The 21,745-nt window shown below is 39.7% G+C and overlaps 1 protein-coding gene across 3 annotated transcripts in view; it reads left to right on the top strand.

Annotated features, from left to right (window-relative positions):
• Nucleotides 1-21,745, top strand: part of chchd3a (coiled-coil-helix-coiled-coil-helix domain containing 3a) — a 118,458-nt gene that overhangs the window by 32,665 nt on the left and 64,048 nt on the right. For all 3 annotated transcript variants that reach the window (XM_074698042.1, XM_074698041.1, XM_074698043.1), the window contains one exon: nt 2,372-2,552. In XM_074698042.1, the coding sequence (XP_074554143.1) occupies nt 2,372-2,552 (181 nt within the window). The remainder of the gene's footprint in view (nt 1-2,371; nt 2,553-21,745) is intronic.

The following is a 21,745-nucleotide window of genomic DNA, read 5'->3' as shown; positions in this document are numbered from 1 at the left end:
AGTGTGGTTCTGGGTGATGGCTGTGCCTGTTTCATATTAATAGTTGAATAACTCTCCAGTTTAAATCACTTGGAAATGATAAGGATTGACTGAAACCGTCTGATGGTTGTTAACTCACTGTGATGCATTAGGTTTTACTTCAACTTTCCTTCCACTGCTGCTTTTCAGTATTTCTGCTCATTGCTGCCCCCCTGGTGTCAGCTGTGGAACAGCAGGGACATGTATATGGATGACTCTGACATTAAGGTTGAAAATCAATAAACAGGTGAATTGGCCTATCTACGCTTCATTAGCACTGTAATCACATTTGTGACCTTTTAATTCTTCTGGGAGACACTCGTAGCACTGCAGCATGCAATGCAGCACTACAGCATACAAAGGGGAAGCGGTTCAAACAGCAAAGGCATTTAGATAGCTCACAAATAACATGCCGGGCCTGGAGCCTGTCCCAGCTCTGACTGGGTAAAGGCTGTGTACACCCTACATCATAATGACATGTTGGCTTTGTTTACTCAAGAACAGACCTCTGAAAATTTCAATTTGAAAAAAAATCTGAGTTGATAAGAAAAAGCAAAAATGCTGACATGCATGCTGAACCAGTAGTTGGCAGTATACCTGTACTACAACACCACTGAAGACTACCACATGATTGCTTCAAGCTGGTAAATAAAGAAATAATGTATCCAAAAGCTGAAAACAATTTTGGGCCCAGTGGTCTTGGTCGTGCCCCATGAGGTTCACCCTCAAGTGGATGGCACGGGTTTGATTCCAGGCTGTGGCCTGTTTCCTGTATGTCACTACCCATTTTCACCCCCTTTCCTTCTCTACCCACTGCCCTCTCTTGCCCCATTAAAGGCATGAAAAGCACCAAAGGAAAAAAAAAAAAACATAAGAAAAAAAATTGACAAAAACTGCGGTTCACTGAGCGTCCACAAGAGGCTGACTTTGAAAGCAACAGAAACCATATACAAAACCAATTCAAAAAGCTGATTTGTCCAGCAAAGAAAAACATATTAGGAGCTGATAGTAAAAAAAACCAAAACCAAAAACAAAAACAAAAACAAAACACTTCTCTGCACTGTACTGGAGGTGAATTTTCTAATAACTCACCACTTTAGATATCAAAATTATGATTTTACCGTGTCAGCGTCACAGTTTGACAGGTGGGCACCCTGTTGCTGTTAGTGAAGAGGCTCAAAGCCCACCTCTTTACCTCACACTACCTTGATCAAAGTTAGGTTGAGTTCAACATTTTCAGTATGGTTCTGACAACAATAGGCTTTAAACTCTGCATTAGAATTACATGGATGATGTCACAAAGGATTCCCATATGTAATACAGTCTATGGTACAAAAAAAAAACAGACACGAAGATGGAGGCAAAGTAGTTGAGCACAGAATCACAGGATATCTTTTTTACGTCCACTTCTATTTAAATTTTGTTTTCTTATGACGTGGTCATTTTAGCGCAACAAGACTCCAGTACAGGACTATAAAACTGTAATGATGTAATGGTTATGCCACACTGAACTGAAACTGAATTGTAAAACAATTAGTAGTTCAAATTTAAAGAGCTAAATTTTAATGAGGTTAAATACAACCTCAAAAAACAAACAAATAAAAGAATCTCAGCACAAATCTCAGCCCCTATAGTCAGTCGTGACTGACACCGACTGACCAGATCCCAATTTGTGGGTTTTGAACTTCGGAAAAACGTTTTTCCATTTTCATTTTCATTTTCTAGTTTTTCTTTACTGTCCCAGAGGGCCTTTTTGTTTTTCAGTCAGTGGTGACGGATAGAAAAAACAGAAAAGCAAATAACACCCACATTTAAATATTTAAACATTTAAAACAGTTAAGACCAACAAACATTGGTATAATTTGTCCTCATTAAACAGGCAAGTTACTGCTGGGACAAAAGAGTTTTTCTTTCTTATTCATCCTGATTCTTGGCGGTGTGTATCAGCGGCCTGAGGGAAGGGTCAGCCTCCGGTCAGCTACGATAGATTGTGCTCTCTGTTTTCTTTTTGTCCTCTCTGATACAATAATATATTTGAGGACATTAAACCCCATTGTTTATTTTGTAATAAGTGCTGTTGCAGTTTGTTTATGTCATCTTTGGGTTCCAAGTCAAAAGTTCTCATTCATTTTTGTGCCTTTGTGCATTTGTTTTAAACAAATCCTGACAGACAACCAAGAAACTCGACCTCATTGTTTTGCAGCTGTAAGCTTAGCTGGCACCCTGACACAAACTTTTTTAAGTGTGTTGTTGTTCCTCTCTGAACACAAGGATTTAAAGTGTTTTTGCTTTTCACAAACATAAAACATTTCTTGAGTTGTATTAATCCAATGGATATGTTTCTGCTCCACAGGCTGGAATCAGAGAAGGCCCGGTCAGCAGCCCAGGCTCAGTCTGAAGCACAGTCCCAGGTCCAAGATGAAGTGAGCAGGATCCTGTCTGTGGAGCGAGCCTTGGCCCATGAGAGCCTGCAGCAGGCCGTGCTGCGAGAGAGGATCGTCACTGAAGACGAAAACCTGCGCGCTCAACTCTTGGTAAGTCTCCACCATTCTGTGACTTGCATCTGCTGTCGACCTTCCCACTTTATTTTATCAAGCTTGTTTGACTTTCAAATGCCACACTTTGCCTCAAAGTCATGAAACTTGGCACCTGCGTTAGACCCAGTGAAAAATTTGACTTGTATTTGTCGTGGACCTGGGTGTGAAAATTTGAAGAGTGCTTCCTTGCAGTTTCCAAAGTTTACGCCCTTTTCCATCATTTTATTTAGATTTATGAAAATCAGTGGCAGATGCTGCATGGTAAAATCTACAAAATGAGCCTCTTGGGCCCCCTTACCCTGACTCCAACAGCAAGTCTGCTGTTTTGAATAAATTAGACACAATTTGTATATTTTTGGGTTTATTCTAAGGGTCATACCGGTGGCGTTCATCAGGTTAAACTGCACCATCGTACATGACAGACTTGAGCTGATAATTTAAACCAGAGGTCTCTCCTGGCACAGGGCACTGAGAGCAGTTTATATATAAGACAGGAACCATCCTACTGTATGTCTGTGTATTGCATCACTGAATCTCACAGTTATTTATAGATCTGTCTCTTACGTCCTATCATTCACCTCTCAGGAGCGCACAATAATTTAACAAAAACAAAAGTGAATAAATCAACCCGCCTTGCAGAATCCACAGCATGCAGCTCGATATTTTCGTCCTCCTCCTGAGTTTTAAAACCCTGTGTCTTTATTTCTTCCAAATTGATCTTGTAAACATTGTCAGATGAGCTTTTCTTACCACAAGCGCACACACACAGGCTGTGCATTGTTTCAAAAAAGAAAACACGTTTCCCCTGGAGTGCGGCTGATGTTTACAAACCTATGCTATTGATTATATAGCTCATTTCACACACTCATCGCCGTAATAGAAAAATGAATCATTTTTGTTGAGAGAGTGGGGGGAAGAAGAGGAGTGTTGACGTGATTCTGTGCCGTAGGACAAGTGCGTGAGGGATCCCTCATTTGGAACGGCGATTCAATCGAAAGACAAAACCGAGGGATGGCGTGGGAGGGGGTGACTCATGATGATGGGATGTGAGTTTCTCTTCATGTGTGGAAAAAGCGGTTTCAGTCATTGGTTTACTGTAATTTAACGCCATTTTTATAGCTTAGGCCAGTGGTTCTCAAATGGGGGTACGTGTCCCCCTGGGGGTATGTGACGGCACTCCAGGGGGTACGCAAGATTCAAAAAGCAAATTTCCTTTAACACTGTTTATTCAGTCAGTGTTTGAATCATATATAAGTCAAAGTTCATTAACTGATTATATCCCGTATGTTATTTAATTCCATTACACACACCCCAAAAAATAAGAGTCTGTCTCAAACCAGGATAACAACACAAATAACAGCAACTGCTGAAAACACAGAGGGACACATCCTAAAGAGGGCAAAACCAGAACTGGCAAAATTCTTTTGGTATTTGGAAAAAATATGCCTCATGGGATCTCCACAAGTTGCAACTCACCAAAGGCATTGTGATTTGTCTGCAGGGAGAAATTAGCCAACAGTAGCATAAAACTAGCACATCTTTAGCTGCATTTTTATTTATTTTTCTTCAGCAAATCTTTTATTTAGAATGAAGTTTAGCCCTATCTTGTTAAGAAATGTTCACTTATGTATTGTGAAAGATGCTATGAGGAGGATCTGTTTTAATTGCACTTCCTCGCCACCTTGTGGCCCGGAGTCTCTGCACACCGTAGTAAATTACTTTTAGAGAGGCAATCGAAACAATTTATTTTTTTGTTCAACACAACTTTTTACTGGATACTCGCTAAGGTAATAGACTAATCAGTACAGTTACAGTTTAGTGCTACGGTTTGAAACATGGCATCTAGCCAGCCATATGTTAGCAACATCAACGCCTGGTGCTTCAACGTATCTGTAGGCTAATGTGACAACACGTAAACACTGTCAGTTTGTAAGTAGTTTAGTAGCTGTTTATATTTAGCTCAGCTGGCAGCCTGGTGCTCTAAGACATGTCTGTAATGTGTAATGTAAGCTAGCTGGCTAGCCATGTCCTTCCAGTCATCTACCAAGCAGAGCTAATGTAACCTCACTCTTCATGTTATTGATAGACTCTCAAGTTTGAACAGACCACTGCAGAATAACTGTTGACTGTGGGTTGGAATCAACATTAACACAAACAGTTTAGCCTCTGTGTTAGCCTTTAGCTCGTGCTCTATCACTCTCCTGTTTATCTTTTTTCTGCTCTTCTGTCCTTTTTCTATCTGACAGTTAGGCTCCAGTGTCCACCATCACTACAAAATTAATCACAGAAATCATTTTCAGCAGAGAAAAAAAAAACAGATCTCTCTTCTCTTTACTAAACTAAACTTCCCCAGCCAACGTGGTGCTGTCATAGAGACCTAGATGTGCCCTAAATTAATCCGGTCCTGGTTGACCTAAACTGTAAACTAAGAAGTAGCAGTTTAAAATAACCTGTAACCAGCAATATTGGTATCTCATAATCTCATTTTAAAGTATGGATTACAATCAGGCATATATCAAGAAGGAAGACTTTTTCAAGATCACTTTCAAACTCCTCACACCCCCTTTAAGTTTGTTATTTGGATTTGGAGCCCTTTATTTTGATACCCAAAGAACGCACTTATAGTTGCCAATTATTTCTGTGACCACAAATCTTCTCTTTTTTATATGCCTTGACTTATCTTTATTTTATAGTTGATGTAGTTATGACATTTCATGCCTGTAATGATTTTCAGGGTTAACAACAATGTTATTGTTGATAAAGAATAAATCAGACACTAATAGTACAGCACTGTGTTTTACATATTTTTTCCTAACCAGAACTGCTTTGCGCTTGTTAGAGGGTACTTGGCAGAAAAAACATGTCACAGGGGGAACATGGCTGGAAAAAGTTTGAGAACCACTGGCTTAGGCTACAGAACAAATGGGAAAGTAACACCTGTTTCTGTGACATACAGTCAGAGCAGGATAGTGGGTTGTGGGTCCAGGGAAGTGACATAAAGGGGAACCCTCTTGAATGTCATCGCCTGCGTGTTTCTGAAGTACCACCTCCCCATGCTTGAAGAATCCCCTCGTCTTTTTGCTATAAAGCTGTTTCTTGTGGCCTCGAGGTGATCCTAGGGCCATTAGCAGCTTGAAAACTACAGATAACTGCATTGCAGAGGCTGTGCACGGTATCATTTGGTCTTTGTTTCAGCCTTTGTCTGTCACTTACATTTTTATGAAAATCTTGTTGATATTTCCACTCCTCATTGCAGCTTGTCTTAACTTCCTTGAAGCAGCAAAAGAATCTTTGTCACAGGCTTTTGAAAGTGTGTGTGCCTGTGTGATAATTTCCTGAGTTTGAACATTATTTTGGAGTGCCAGAGTTTTAATAGAATCCGACGGGTTATCAGCGAAGGCGCAGTGCCGTTCGCAGCACTCATGTAATTGTCAAGTCAGACGCCTCCACACAGTCGCGCTTCTTTTCAACTGGAAATGGACTTTTCCTTTTTAAATGGCAGCCTCTCGCCCAAGACGTCTCCCACCTATTGTCATTTTTTTCCCTCTGTGTTTGCCGAGCGTGGTTCTTCTTCGCTTTTCACAGTGATAAAACACATCTTTGATGAAACATAAAACATGTTTTTAAGGTATTTTATGTGTGTGTTTGTGCTGCTGTCTTACCTGCCTGGCTGTATTATCTCCTTCTTTGTGTGGAAGTGTCAAACTTTATATATTCTAACCTTAAAAGACAATCACGCTGTAACAAGAGGAAATGAGTGTCTAGACAGTTGTGTGCCTCTCATGACTAACTTGTCTGCATAGGTTACTTAACAAATTGAATTTACATCGCCGTAATGCACATAAGCATCAGTAATCAGGAGGTGAAATTGGTTCTGATTGCTTGGTAAAGTCAATAAGTTGATTGAGGAAGAGCTTCAGAGAGAGATTGTGGCCTGCTGTACTGACTAAGCACATAATCTGGAAGCTGATAGAGCTTTCAAAGGTGATTTGTTAAGTCCTTATCCCCTGTGCTGTCCTTAAACCTGTTAACACTTCTTGTTTTATCCCAGAGGCTGCACTCTTAGGCTACGTCCTTGAGTAAGTAATTTCCATTTTATTATGTCTTTTGCTCATTAGGTAGCTTGATGTAAAATCTGAGTTCAGTGAAAGGGTTATATTTGAGCTAAGTGCTGCACCTTTATCACAAAAAAATGGTAATAAAGCACGGTTACGGTAAGCGGTTAAAAAAAAAACTCTTGATGTCTTTAAAAGCCTGGTGAGGGCTTATTTAGTGATCTTGAAATAGTCTCACTTCTTATATAAGATCAGCGCCAAATTGGTTATTTCTAAATGCTATCTCTGAAAGTCTAAAGTTAAGTCAGGTTTCCGGGGAGAACATGAATTGATTTATGTTAGACTGAAAGCCCCTCATGTTTCAAACTGTAGCATTTCGTAACTACAAATAAATGTCACCTCCTCGCTTCACATCCCGAAAAAACATCTTTAACAAAGAAAAGTGGTGTTCAAAAGAAGATACACTCTCTGTTCATTTGCGTCCAAAGCAAATATTTGCAATTTTGTTGCATTTGTTGCAATTACAAATGAAGTTTTATTCTATTCTATTCTATTCTATTCTATTCTATTATAAATATACGCCATGGCAGGAGTAACATCTTCATGACAGTGGGTGATGGCACCGAAGACTGTATATAGATTGGCCAGCGTAGCTATGCCATTTATTATTGTATGGTTTTGAATAGGGATGGGTAAAATATTGATTAAACGATGCATCGCAACATTTCCTCACCCCATTCAGTATCGATACAGCAAATCCTCTGAATAGATTCACCTCCTGGACAATTAAGGAAGGCTGTGCGTGTTATTGGCGAAGTATGGATGAGGGCTACACAAGACCAAACAACAACAAAAAGCAGCATACAGCTAGCTCCTTCATCTTTCTGACATTAGGGTTGTTTTATTGCTCCAAAATGTGAGGTGACATATTACATATGTTCACATGAGCATGAAAATCCAAAATGGAAGCATTTAATTCAATATCAAATCCAATCGATATCGGAACAAATTGCAACCTAAAAAAATCAAAATTGAATCAAATCGTGAGGTCCTTAGCAAAACCCAGCCCTAGTTCTTAAGCCAAAATATTCCCGCCAGAGGCGGCACCATTGTGCAGTAGAGTCTGTGCAGTAGAGACAGAAATATTTTTTCTTCTTTCTTTCAAAGTTCTAATCTCTTCTTGGCTCTCCTTTCCAACATATTCTACTAATCCCCCAAAAAACTACACAAGAACATCAGCTGTCAATCATCAAGATGTGACATAACCATTAAAACTCAACTTTTAACGTCTATAACTAATGGAAACAAAACTTTTTTGAAAATAGGGAATTAGATCACAACTTCACCCAATATTATCTTCATATCATCACAGCAATAGGTTGTGAGAAACATTTCTACTAGGTGTATTTGTTTTTTTAAGTTTGACCACAGCTCATCTGGAATGACTGGGGAGATGGATTTTTTAACCTATACTGCAGCCAGCCACCAGGGGGAGCAGTTTTTGTGCCAGCCTCTTTTCCAGCTGAGCAAAATGAAGTCCTTTTTTTTCTTTTTTTTACAGTTTCGGGTGGCACTCATGGGAAAATGAGTCTTGATTATACAGAAGTTTTACCAATTTGGACCATAGGTGTCACTGCAATCAATGCAATGTAATGTAATCACAGCTTTTTTTAGAGTAGCCTCCAAAGTTGTCCGTTAAAGTCAAAGTATGAGAGCAGAAAATTCCTTTTCTGACCAAACAATCCAGTGTTGGCTAATAAAACCTCCTGAGTGAAGCATAAGAAGCCTCTGCTTTTCTTTTTGACTTATATGAGTGAGGGTGTTTTGAAAACTGCTGGACTTATCTCAGCCCACTGTCAGCTTTGGTGTCAAGCCAAATGATGTTGTCTTTTCCAATATTGTGGAAAGGCGAAAACTTTGAAAGCATCGCCCACATGAGTAAACATCACATCTGTCATCAGTCAGTCCATCTGTGCAACCACTGACGACCGTTTTTATTCTGATGGTTTGATACGGGAACAGAAAAAGGCAGGGAGGGAAACTGACGTGTCACTCAGCAAATATCCCCTGCTGGACCTAAACCAGGGTTATGACTCAAAAGCAGATTGAATCCATCTAAAACTGCAAGTTGACCTATAGAAAATAATGAAAACATTACTTTCTTGTTATGACACAGAAAGAGAAGCTAAAGCTGTAGCTGAGAACTGGAAATACATCCTTAAAAAAGGTCAAAGGGTTTCGTCTGAATCTCTGAGGTTCTCGAGGTTTTGTTATTGCGCTTTAGATTTCTTTAATTGAACGTGAATTGACCTTAACCCTGCTCCCGTGTTCATTGCCACCTTAAAAAAACATTTGTTTATGGCGGCTGCAGTTCTTGTGCTCTTTTGTCCTGTGTGGTATTGATTTGTCAGTCTCATTAAGATACAGGTCACGGTGAGTAGCAGGACCCCGTACATTCTCTCCTCCACTTCACACACAATGAGAGTAATGCTGAGAGCAGTTATGCCTCCCCACGCTTGCCTTTTATGGCAGCAACCTGGCAACCACTGCTGCACCAATTACAGTGACACCCATTCTGAAGAATTGCTCTGAGACATGGGGTTGAACCAGACCTGGGCTAGCTTGAATTTTATTGATTTGGATTCTGCTCATAGATCCTCTATCTTATTTTATTCCTGGTAAAAGTCTTGCCATATTTAACACCTAATGAAAGTAAATTGAAACCTAGAATGAGACGTCCTGTTAATTTTATTCATTTCTGTTGAATATTTCAAGGTGTGTCAGAAAGGATAAATCACAAAAATATTGCTTAAATCAAGAATCCAATTTTTCTTTTAAACGGAAACACAATAAATGGCTAAAACAAATTTAATTTGATTCAATGACTGCGAAAGTAATGCCTTAATTTGAGTAAAATGTCCTTTCTTTTTAACCGTCTGACTGATAATGGGATCAAAAATGTACCTTTGTAAACTGCTTTTAAATTGTAAAATTCACCAGATTCTAATATTGTAGTTAATTGTTTTCTGTTTTTTTTTTGTTGCTTGACTTTGATTACTACTTTTTGAAATAATTTCTGCACAGCAAATCTCCTGGTGTTAAATCAGTTCAGTGTTAAATTCATGGTGTTGTTTTGAGGTATTTAACTCTGTGCTGGTTTTAAACGATACAACTGTCAGGGTTACTTTGCTTGCGTTTTTACACTGTGTGTGTTGACTGGGTGACACTGTCAAAGTGTCAATATAACACTTTTTCAGTGGTTCCCATACAAACACAGTGAGTTATATGAGTTATATTTTTCATTTCAAATTTGCAGTGTTGTGTTCAACAGCATCTAAAACAGCTAAGTGGAGCTTTCAATTCATAAAAATTTTGGCGTTATCGGTCAGCAGAGATGTAGATTCCGTAACATAGCTTTTCATGTCCTGTACTAGCCAAGATAGAATTCAATTAAAAAAATCAGGTCCTGCTTTCATTCATCAGACAAATGTGATTAAATAGTAAAATGTTAAATCTTGGGACCACTCAAATCACTTTAACGTTGCAAGTTATTTCCATCTATTCACCCCTCATTCATAGATCAGCACTTTTACCCAACCTTCTGATGGAGAGACGACCCACTCTAGCCACGACAGCCAACTAAAAATGATGTTGGAATGCCAACAAAGGCTTCCTATAACATGCTGGTGTAGCAACGTCCCCCTTGCATCAGTGTCAGGCTTTAAAAAGATTTTTATCCACTTGAAAACTCCCAAGAGGGGTCTTAGAAATTAAGTATTTTCAGCTAATTGGGCTGTTCTCTGGGCTCCTAGCATTGATTTCTATGGTATACCTGATCCCTTATCACTTACTTTCTAATATTGGAGGACATATCAACTCTTTCACTCATATACATCTGCAATAGACCAGTATCAGTGCAATAATGTGAACAAACTAATTTCTTACTCAGTCTCTAATATATCATATCCTCATTACAGCCTGATTGTTGCATAGGATTTTTAAAAAACAGGATGATATGGCTTTTAAACAGTCTCTAGCCTTCTTGTTTTTCACCTACTTATTGTTATTGCCCTGTTCTTAAGAACCACAGCTGTACTAACAGCTTGCCAACCTCTGGATATACTCAAAGCAAGTTAAAGCAAACTATTTTTACCTTTCTATTCTCGTGCAAAGCCTTTGTCAGCATTTAAACATGTCATTAAATGCACTGGAGTGTATAAGTGTACAGAGTGTCACTGTCAAGTGTAGCCGGGGCCTTAGATGGCTCCAACCCCCTGCTGAGAGAGCTTGTCCTTCATGCTTTTCCAGCACCAGTCACTCCGCTCCCTGTCAGGCTGACTGGCAGCAGCCAGCTACCAAGTCTGGAAGTAATTGAAACTTCACAGCAGTGCAGGCGGGGCTGCGTGTTGTCTTTGTCATTGTTGTTGGGTTCCTGGGGTTCTGTTGTCTGAGAGGAAACATGTTCAGTGTCAGCGCTCACACATGTTCTGCCACTCAGGAGGAACAGTAAGGCAATGGGAATACAGGCTCACAGAGGGATTTAAAACAGAGTTTCATTTTTTGGCATGGGGTTTTAACTTTTTGTATTCTAATGTCTAATTCCCCCAGGATAAATAAATGGTTGTGTTATTAATCTTTTACCAGCTGACATCTTGATGAGTCTTTGAGCATTTTTAGCTTTGGAAAAGTTCTTTTTGACTTTTTAAATTCATTCTTTTTTACTCACTGTGTCCGCCCGACAAGAGAAAAGCTTTATTCCTCAGATCACAACGGATGCCAATAACAAAGGGTCACTCCAATCGATTTCACACCACAACGAAAAGTGTTGCAACACTCATCAACTCCATTCTTTTGTCTTCAACATACTTGGCAGCTTGATAAAGAAATACTGTGTTTTCTGATTGTGAATGAATTCTTCATGAGTTTTATAGAGTGAGTTTAGTGTGAAAAAATGATTGGTTGCTTTTGCTCAGTCAAGAGAGCCTCATCATGGAGTTACTTAGTGGACCCATTGAACAGAAACTCTTTGTTAGATATTAGGTCAGTCAGGGCGTCATTTCTGAGCAAATCAGGACTATGCGATTCTTTTTAGGGGTCCCAGGTGAGGATGAAGCAGAAATCCTGTATTAAATGAGCTCAGTATGGATTAAATCTTCTCTTTATGTGCTGAAAAATGATGACTTATGTCAGAGACTTATACAAAAACCTGATCCAAACTGGTGATATAGTATAACTCATTCAGTCTGCATCCATCTGTCAGCCCACACATCTGTGTTTTAATGAAACCGCAGACTTTTCCACATCCCCTCTTTTGATATTCGACAACTCTGCTCCCCTGCGGATCCAAACTGGCCCAGTGGCCAATCAATCACTGGCCACACCGTTTCACCCAGACACACAGGCTCTAACCCCTGAGGCAGACTTTTCAATCAAACTCAGAGTCATCAATCTTTCTGAGCTCAAAACTGAGGCCTGGGTGGGGTCTACCTGGCAGCAATGATTTTGTCTACAGTCCGCTTTTACATTTACTTTATTTCTCGTTTTATTCTGGGACCTCAGGCTACCACTAGAGTATTTAATTTTCTTCTTTACCTTTCAAATATTCCTGTAACCATGGGCAATCATGTCAAAGGGACTTGCTTAGGAACAAAACAAAGTATTCTTAAAAAATCGAAGCTGGAAGGGACGCAGCTGGAGCCTTTTTAATCGGGTAATGTATTGGCCAAAAATACACAAGTCTTACATAAAGAACTTGGTGAAGCAGCCACTCTAAATAGCAGGTCACTTTCTATGAGGCGTTAAAGTATCCAAGCTTTCCAGGCAGCAGAGTTTGGTGGTCTGTGTATGACTGGTTTAGTACAGTTTGTGAGTCAGCATTGAATGAAATGTCTATTTTTGTGGTAGGATGTGGTTATAAGTGAAACTTTCTAGGTTAGTTGACCAATTCCTTGCCTTTGTAGAGGCATGGTTGAATCTGTCAAAGTTGGAATTGGCACTGTTAGATATAAGATTGTACAATAAAATGTGATACAATATGTCACACCACGTTAAAAATTATTAAGATGGTACATTCATTTACATGGCATTCTTAAAAACAAAGAGCTTTGACTGACCGACAGAAATCGACATAAGCAAGAACCCAAAACAAAAACAAAGTCAATAACAGCTCAGTAGTCAAATCCCCAACAGGAAATACCTAAAATGGTGAGGTTCAAAACATCTGATTGATCTAACAATGTAGGACAAAGAAGATTTTTTTTTTTTTTACTTGAGTCCAGGAGGACCAAAAATGTCAGATAGCTTGAGAAGCTAAAGGGTAAAAGCAGTAGGATAGGTAAACTAATTGAAACATAAAAGAAAAGTGATAAAACATCAAAAAGCATCTTAAAGAGGTTGAGCTGTAGAGAAATAAGTAATAGCAATCAGCAAAACATTGAGGCGTTTAAGTCAGTTGCAGAAAAGTAAAACTAACAAGAAAAAGCATTACAGATAAACAAAGTAAATAAAGAAAGAGCTAAACATGATCATTTAAATATGTGAAATAAGAGTTTATGATAGGGTATTTAAAGGGTGACAACATTAAAGCAAGTCTGTAAACAGGGATTTTAAGAAGTGACATGTTAGGACACGATATGATGATACAACAATACAATACTAAGTGACAGTTATATGACATATACCATATATATGTGTTAATATTGCATTAAAACCAAAAACCAGGGTGTGTAAGCCTTATTATCTCCACCAAGGAGGTTATGTTTTCTGGAGAGTATGTTTGTCTGTGAACAACATAACTCACAAAGTAACAAACAGATCTTGATCAAATTTTCAGGAAATGCTCAAAGTGGGATAAGTAAGAAGTGATTGAATTATGAAGGTGATCCAGATCACTGTCCGGATCCAGGACTTTTTTTAAATGATTCTTTATCATTGTGAGATAGGGCCGTTTTCACTGTATGTGTATATAACTCCACCATAAATGGTTGGTTTGCTTTGCAAAACATTACAAGACAAGTTCACCATAATTTCTGACAGATGTAAAAGTACGATCCAGATCCTGACAATATTCTGGATACTAGGATCCGGAATCTGAAACATGTACTGGGTCATCATAATTTTCAACACTGTCAGGTAACAAATTATTGTACAAACCTGTAACTAACGCTAAATTGAAGCAGACAGTCTGCTGAAAGGGAGTATAACATTGAAGTAGGACTAAAGTGTTGGTGACAATCACAATATGCTTGGAGAAGGTCTGAGCTCTCTGAGTGGTTTTCTAGTTTTAAATATTATGGCTGGGTGTGCTTAGTCATTGTATTTTCACATGTGTGGAACAACATAAGGAATTCTTTTTATTTTCTCTATAAATGTGACAATACAGAGCTTGTTGGCTGGAAATTTTATTTGATTTAATTTCAAAGTGTTGTGGTGTATCCACAGCCTTGGTGTCATTTTTCTGACGGCCTCTCAGCTAATTAGGAAAGCAGCGACTTTTAAGCCACTTAGATAACTGCACAAGATTTTCACTTTAACCTAATTCATAAGTTGACTTGCATGAATACTAATAGAAAGGGACTAGACTTAACGTCAGATACTGTAGGTAAAATATTCCAAACCATCCGAAACAAACTTTATTTCATTTCAGAATCAGATGCTCACTTGACGGTAAAGTGAGTTTAATTTGACCATCAAAAGAAATGTTTGCAGATGGAGAGATACTCTGTTCAATCCACAGCCATGTTCCACCAATCAGCCTCACAGTTGTTGATAATGCGTTTGACACTCCTTCTGTCCCCATCTTTATCTCCCTTTCATACACACTCACACTCTTTCTAGCAGCTAATGTGATTTTCCATGATTTTTTCCCCACCTCTGCTTTCACAGCAAGGGATAACACAGCGTAGCCAGAGTGTTTGTTTGCTGTCTGCACACACACACGCACACTCACACACTCACTCACACACCATGTCCATTCTGTCAGAGCTCCTGGAAAAAATCAGTACCTACTCCTTCCTTAAACTGTGTTCCATTTGATGCTTGGCTGCCTTGAAAATGACTTTGGGTAAAGCTTAGCGTTTTAATGCAACAGGCTCTCTCTGGCCTGCTCACTCTGGTACCCCCCTCCCCCCTCCTTCCTTAAAAACTGCCGTCTCCAGCAGATGTCCAGCCTTCTTGGAGAAAAATCTTGTGTACTTCACTCTGCATGCTGGTCTATTCTGGGATACAGCCAGCTCGACCTTGCTGGTAATAAGGCGAACATTTAATTTCTGAGGTACAAAAGGAGACTTGCTGGGTTTTGAATTGGTTCCTGTTTGTGGTGTTTCATAAAGAATAATACTTTTTCTTTTCCTTTTGACTTGTTTTTCTTCCCTCCACACCTTGCTAGTACCAGGTTAGACCCCCTTCTCCTTCTCCTTAGATTAAACAAGGTGCTGGAAACTATCCTCAGATTTTCGTGTCACACAGTTACTGCAGATTTTTTTGTCTTATCATCCATGATGAGAATCTCCTGTTCCACCACATCCCAAATGTGCTCTATTGAATTGAGATCTGGAGACTGTGGAAGCTATTGGTGTTAAGTGAACTAACTGTAATGTTCAAGAAACCAGTTTGGGACCATTCTTTAGAAGATGGGTATACTGTGGTCAGAAAAGGATGGACATGGTCAGCAACAATACTCAGGTAGGCTGTGGCCTTAAAATCATGCTTAATTTGTGTCAAGGGCCCAAAGTGAGCCAAGAAAATATCCCCCTCACCATTACACCACTAGCAGCAGCCTGAACTGTTGGTACAAGGCAGGATGGATCCATGCCTTCATGTTGTTGATGTCAAATTCTGACCCTACCATCCCAATGTCGCAGCAGAAATCCAGATTCATCAGACCAAACAATGTTTTTCAAATCTTCTATTGTCCAGTTTTGGTGAGCCTGTGTGGATTGTAGCCTCAATTTTCTGTTCTTGGTAGACAGGAGTGGCACCCAGTGTGGTCTTCTGCTGTTGTGGCTACTTCAAGGTTGGACAGGTTGTGCTTCAAAAAACCAACCATGCCATATTTCATAGTCTTTTATATCACTTTTCTCCCCCATTTTGATCCTCAGTTTGAACTTCAGCAGGTTGTCTTCAGCATATCTACATGTATAAATGCATCAAGTTACCACCTTGTGATTGGCTGATCAGATATTTGCATAAACAAGCAGTGAAAAGTTAAACCTAATTTAAAAGTCCCATAGTCTGCTCCTTTTCTGCAGTTTAATATTGATCATTGATGTCTTCATGAAATTGTAATAACATGTTTTGGTCCAAAAAGCTAATAAATCAAGAGCAGCAGCATTGTCTCCAGGCTCTCATAGCCCCTCTGTTCAGAGCGCTCTGATTTAGTGGGCGTTGCCTTCATATGTAAATGAGCCACAGCTGATACCGCCCCCCTCCACGTCACCGAGAGTGGCGCCACGAGCTCCAAGTGCACAATGTTTTGAAAACAGCGAAGCTGGTTTACCGTGATATTACAGGCTAAAACAACAGGCTAACTGCAGCTAAAGTTAGCATCCTGAAGCTAACACAGAGACAGTGGGGACACTTAGGAAAAGCTCCTACATCTGCTCCACAGCACACAGCATTTAAAATACTCACATTTCCAGGGTCGGAAGTTTGTTGGCGGATGGTTGGTAATGCGCCTGGATTCAGGACCAGTCTATTCACTAGCCCTCTGTTGTACTGTCCAAAGTTGGAAAAGCAGTCGGCTGTGAAGTTACTAGATGGGAAGCTTGACCATGGAACTATGTGGCTGTTTACAGCCAAAAAACAAAACTGCTCTTCAGCTTTGAACAGCAGCGAGGAGGGGGTTGGGGGGTATCTGCTCCGGTGGACCAATCAGGTCAGACCAACTCTTGATTGGTCAAAAAAGGGAATCGCTGATGTCGGCAAATCCCGGAAATTCCAAACAGCTTGTTTTAGGTCAGGATTTTACATTCACAAGCACTACTAAGTACAGGTTTTGTCATTAAATATCTCATTTTGTGGGCTGGGAGGAAAGCCAAAGACCCACAAATTTCACTAAAAGACTTAATAAAGTGGTTTTTGCATAATATGGGACCTTAAACGCCCCCTTAGTGTGGGTTAGTCTCTTCAAGAGACACTGGGATGAATTGTACTGGCAGTACTGACTGGAATCTGGCATAAACCGGGCTAAACACAGAGACGCTAATGCATGCTTTTATCTCCAGTCGTATTGACTATTGTAACGCCCTGCTTTCTGGTCTTCCAAAAAGAAACATCTCAAGTTTACAATTATTACAGAATTCAGCAGCACGTGTGCTGACGAAGACCAGAAGGCGGGCTCACATTACCCCGGTTTTAAAATCACTGCATTGGCTCCCTGTGTGTTTTAGGATTGATTTCAAGGTTCTTTTAATGGTTTTTAAATGTCTTAGGGGTCTTGGACCTTCTTATCTTTCAGAACTACTTTTACCATATGAACCCTCGCAGACCCTGAGATCCTCTGGCACTGGCCTCTTAATAATCCCTAAAGCTCAAACACGGACTTACGGTGAGGCATCTTTCAAACATTATGGCCCCCGTCTGTGGAACAGCCTGCCAGAGGACCTCAGGGCTGCAGAGAATGTTCATATTTTTAAAAGTAGACTCAAGACCCACCTTTTTAATTTAGCATTTAATTAATCCCATATTTTTATCTGTTATTATTTATTTTTTTATTTTATTTATTTATATAATCTCGCCTTTTTACTTGTTACTCTTATTCTATTACTATTTATTTCATTTACTAGTGTTTTATTTATTTATTTATTTTATTCATTTTATGATTGTTAGCATATGTAGTTTTATGTTTCTACTCCATATCTCCAGTGTTTCCTCAGCAGGGGGCTGCCTGCACTGGGGGCCGCTGTTGGCTCTGGCTGGGATGTCTCTGTCTGTGGCGGGTGTCGTCTTGGCCAGGTGGGGGTCTGCAGCAGCGTGTTGCTGCCTGCAGCAGCGTGTTGCTGCAGTGGGCCCCTTGCTGGTCCTGTAGCGAGGCATGCCCGGGTGGAGGCGTCCTGGCTTTAGACTGTGGACGCCGCCCAGTGCAGTCGGCCTCCTGGCGTTTCCTGACCTGGCTCCTCTGTACTCAGCCACACGATTTTTTATCTACACATTTAAAATCATGTATTGTGTGTGCATATGTATGTGTGTGTGTGTGTGTGTGTGTGTGTGTGTGTGTGAGTGTGTGTGTGTGTGTGTGTATGTGTGTGTGTGTGGGTGGGTGGGTGGGTGGTGCTTTGGGGTGGAGTTTGAATGGGGGGGCGGGGACTGTTTTTTTTTTACATGTATAGCACTTTGTGCTGCATTTCTTTTAATGTATGAAAAGTGCTTTATAAATAAACTTGATTTGATTTGATTTGATTTGATAAACCTGGTTAAAAAAATATTAAACAACAGAAATTGTTAAAACTCAGTGAAAAGTACAAACTAACACATGACAGTGAGTTTTTTTCATTGTTGTTTTCTCATATTTTTAAAGTCACTCTATTAAAGCTTTCAGCCTTTCAGTTTTTCTAAAAGGTGAGCTGGAGACTTTGAGAGTTTGTATAAATGCCAGTATGTTTGCCAGCACAAATAGAGCACACTGTTGTTTGTGTACTCTTAATTCTGAACCAGAGGAAGCAGGTAGTCTGTCTGCTCTGCTGCCCTTTATCCCACTGACAGTATACTGTACATACATGTTTCCAATTTTTCACTCTCCCTCCCTTTTTGCTAACGTCCTTTCTCTTTCACCTCTTGGCTGGTGTCCACTCAACCGTCCTTTACATATCGGCATCTGTACCTCACCCCTGCCCAGGGTGGGGTGCCCACACACCGTGCCACTGTTAGGGTTATATGGGAGGTCAGACACTAATTGGCAGGGCCCGTGGCTGGCACGCTGCACCAGGCCCTCACCCTGTCAGCTAATTGGCATTGTGAGCGCCCAGCAGTCGGGCTGGGGTACAGCAGAGCTCCGATTGATGGATGGGTACTGGTGTCAGAAAGCTTGCTTTTTGACAAGTCTGCTTGTACAGTCAATTCCCTGCCTCAGAATCAATGGGAAGTCCATGTATTTATTCATGCTCACTTTTGGTAAACGTCTCAGAAAGCTCATTTGTGCTGTGTGCTTTGCTTTAATATGTCAAAACAGGGCATTATTTTTGTCTGAATAAGCAGAAACTAATTATAATAATAGAGTTATTTGTGTGAAAGACAAGGGTTCATGAAATGCTTTGACATACAAGGAAAGGAATAAATTATTGAAATCCCAACACAAAACAACCCAGACAACAAAAAAAACAACATGAAAACAGAGACAGATGGAAGATGGAAGAAGAAGAACTGAAAACAGAATGAAATTTATGAAATGAATGAAAGTTTGCTTATTATGCAGTTAAAACAAAAATCACAAAACCTGAGATAAAGACAAAAATATGACAATTGGAGAATCAATTGAAGTGAAAGAAGTAAAATTAATTTGAATAGTTAAAAATGAAGAAGTAGATCAAAGATCTGAAAGCAATGAACATAGATGAAAGCAGTGAACAGAAAAACAGGGTTAAGAAATGCAAACTTTAAAAAGAGATAAGTGCAGAAAGTATAGATTAAGGTTGTAGGAAGTAGAATTATCCCCTGCCTTAAAAAAGAAATTATAGAGGCCATGAGTTAAAACCACAAAAAAGTTAAGAGCTTGTCAAAGTAAACTATGAAATATATATTTAAGAGGATGGGTAAACAGCTAAAGACTTAACAGCTATAAAAACAGATTCTAGCACTTACTTGGTTAAAGTAATAGAAAAAGATGAAAGAAGTTAGAGAAAAAAATAACTGACAAAATATGAAAATAGTATAAAATTAAAAAAGCTCCTAAAAGATGAAAAAAAAAAATTCAAGGCTACAAGAAAAATAACAAGATTAATATCACAGAAATGATTAAAATATAAAAAAATGACTGAAAAAACAAGACAGTTGGAAATTAAGCAGTTGGAAGAATTAGACAAGGTACTCACAATAGAATTTTTTTTTTTTTTGCAACACTGTTTTTTTTCCCCCCCTTTTCCACTTTTTGGAAAAGAATTTTTTGAATTTTTGACTAAGGTAATGCAACAAAACTGTTACTTCTGCAACCTGAACAATGATAACAGTTGAACAGTTTTATGTTTTAAAATAGTTTTTAGAGCCTTTGCAGTTTGAACTCAAGCCAGCAGGCTCTGATGATTATGTTTGAACTGGATCTTGAATTTTTTTTTGGTTTCATTTTTCATATGAGTGTAGAATTTACATTTTGACCCTGAAATCACTTTGCACTAAAGATGGTCTTACTCAAAATCTGTGTCAAGGCCCTGTTTACACAAATGCAATACAAAATATGCATTTACATGGAAATGCAGGACTGAAAATGCTGTATTAAGCATGCCAGGCCTATAGTTGGCGCTATAACTTTCTTTTACAGAAGCCGCTTTTGGGAGATCTCCATCGAAGTAGAATTGGGCCGAGTTGGTGTTTCGGGGAAAACTAAGTTCAAAAGTGGAGCAGCAGATGAACATTTTGTTGAAAGACAGTCAGTAGATTCAGCAGATTGAGCAGCACAAGCACAACACGGTAGTTTGTGACAATCGTAACAACGGTACTGTTGTACTGTTGTATGCGCTTAAGCGGAGTGTAACGTCAGCGTTTCCACTGAAAACGCCGGCTTACTATTTACACGGCAACGGTGTCAGCAGCATTTCAGAAAAATTCCACTTTGGAGGCTGTTTTTAAAAGTTTGCGTTTTAGGTCGTTTGCATGTAAACGTGAGGCTGAAATGCAACAAAACTTTTGCGTTTTACCCTAAAACCATTGTTGTGTAAACGGCCCCTAAGACAATAACAAGTAGTTGACAAAAACATTTTGGGAAATGTAACAATGCAGTGACAACTTTTGGCATGACTGAGAATAGGTCATAGTTCAATTTTAGTTTGATCTACTTCTTCCCTCTTTTCCCTTTGCTTTAGCCAAACTCAGTTATTCAGACACTAATGCACAAAAGTGTAAAAATCAACCACTGTGTGTGAATCCGTCGTCTCTGTAGGTGTGTGAGTGTATGAGCAGCTCAGAATGGTCGACATATTCAATGTTAAATATGACAGGTATTTCTTTTTGAGCTTGTCCCCTTCTTGGCCCTTCTCTGTGCTCTCCCTCTTAGCTCTGACAGGAGAGCACTATTAATGAGGCTCTATGGAAGCGAACTGTCGGTTCAGCTAATGGTGCCAGAGGTAGAGATTCTGACTGAACGATGGAAGGAACTTAAACATTTGGAGGAAATGAAGACTAGAAGGGGTGTCAGAAAGGATGTGGAGAGCTGAAAATGTGGGTGAGATGGAGAAACAGCAATGGTGGAGAGGGGATTAAAGATGGGGAAATAACTAGAGCTACATGGGAAGAGAGGGGAGAATGAGGTATCGATTCATGGAGCAGTTTTCAAACAATGTTGCAGACGGCAATTAGAAAAAAAAACAAGTCAAAACATCTCTTAAAACCACGTACGTGAAAGGGTGTAATTCAGACAAAAGAAGATAATCTGGGAGGAGAAGCAGAAAACAAAATTGATCTTTTCTGTGCATGACGTTTAAAGTAAGTCCTTAACTGTGGATAAGAGGGGCATCAAGAAAAAGAGGAAAAGCATGTTTTCAGCCCAAGAGGACGGTGTATTAGAGGTGACCCCCAAGTCTGCTGACATGTTCTTGATGGACAGAAGCTGAACGTGGACTGCGCTCCCCCTCCAAGCTTCATCGGGTCTTGGAAGACCACCTGCTGTTTGGTGGAATGAATATTCATCTATACACAGCATGAGCTTACATGCACAGAGAGACAAAGTGTACATCCAAAGCTGGAATTGCTCACAGATCAGTCTCTGACACAAAAAAGGTATCTAAAACATGGAACCAGGTATGGATTAGTGTCCTGCTGACATGACAAGTTGGGCACGTGCAGCTTGATGTGTGCGTAAGGTTCAAGATCAGCAACACATCCTCAGTAGGGATGTCAGGATTACCCAGTTTCACTATTAACTGAGCTTTGAAGTCAGGGTTCACCAAACCGTAGAGGCTCCGCTACATCAAATTTTTCTACTGACAGTCA

The sequence above is a fragment of the Halichoeres trimaculatus genome, unplaced genomic scaffold (assembly GCF_033239565.1).
Source record: "Halichoeres trimaculatus isolate MK-OKI-2021-1 unplaced genomic scaffold, fHalTri1.1 fHalTri1_scaffold_21, whole genome shotgun sequence".
Lineage (NCBI taxonomy): Eukaryota > Metazoa > Chordata > Actinopteri > Labriformes > Labridae > Halichoeres > Halichoeres trimaculatus.
Note: the sequence above shows the minus strand (reverse complement) of the source record. Positions and strands in the feature narration are given on the sequence as shown.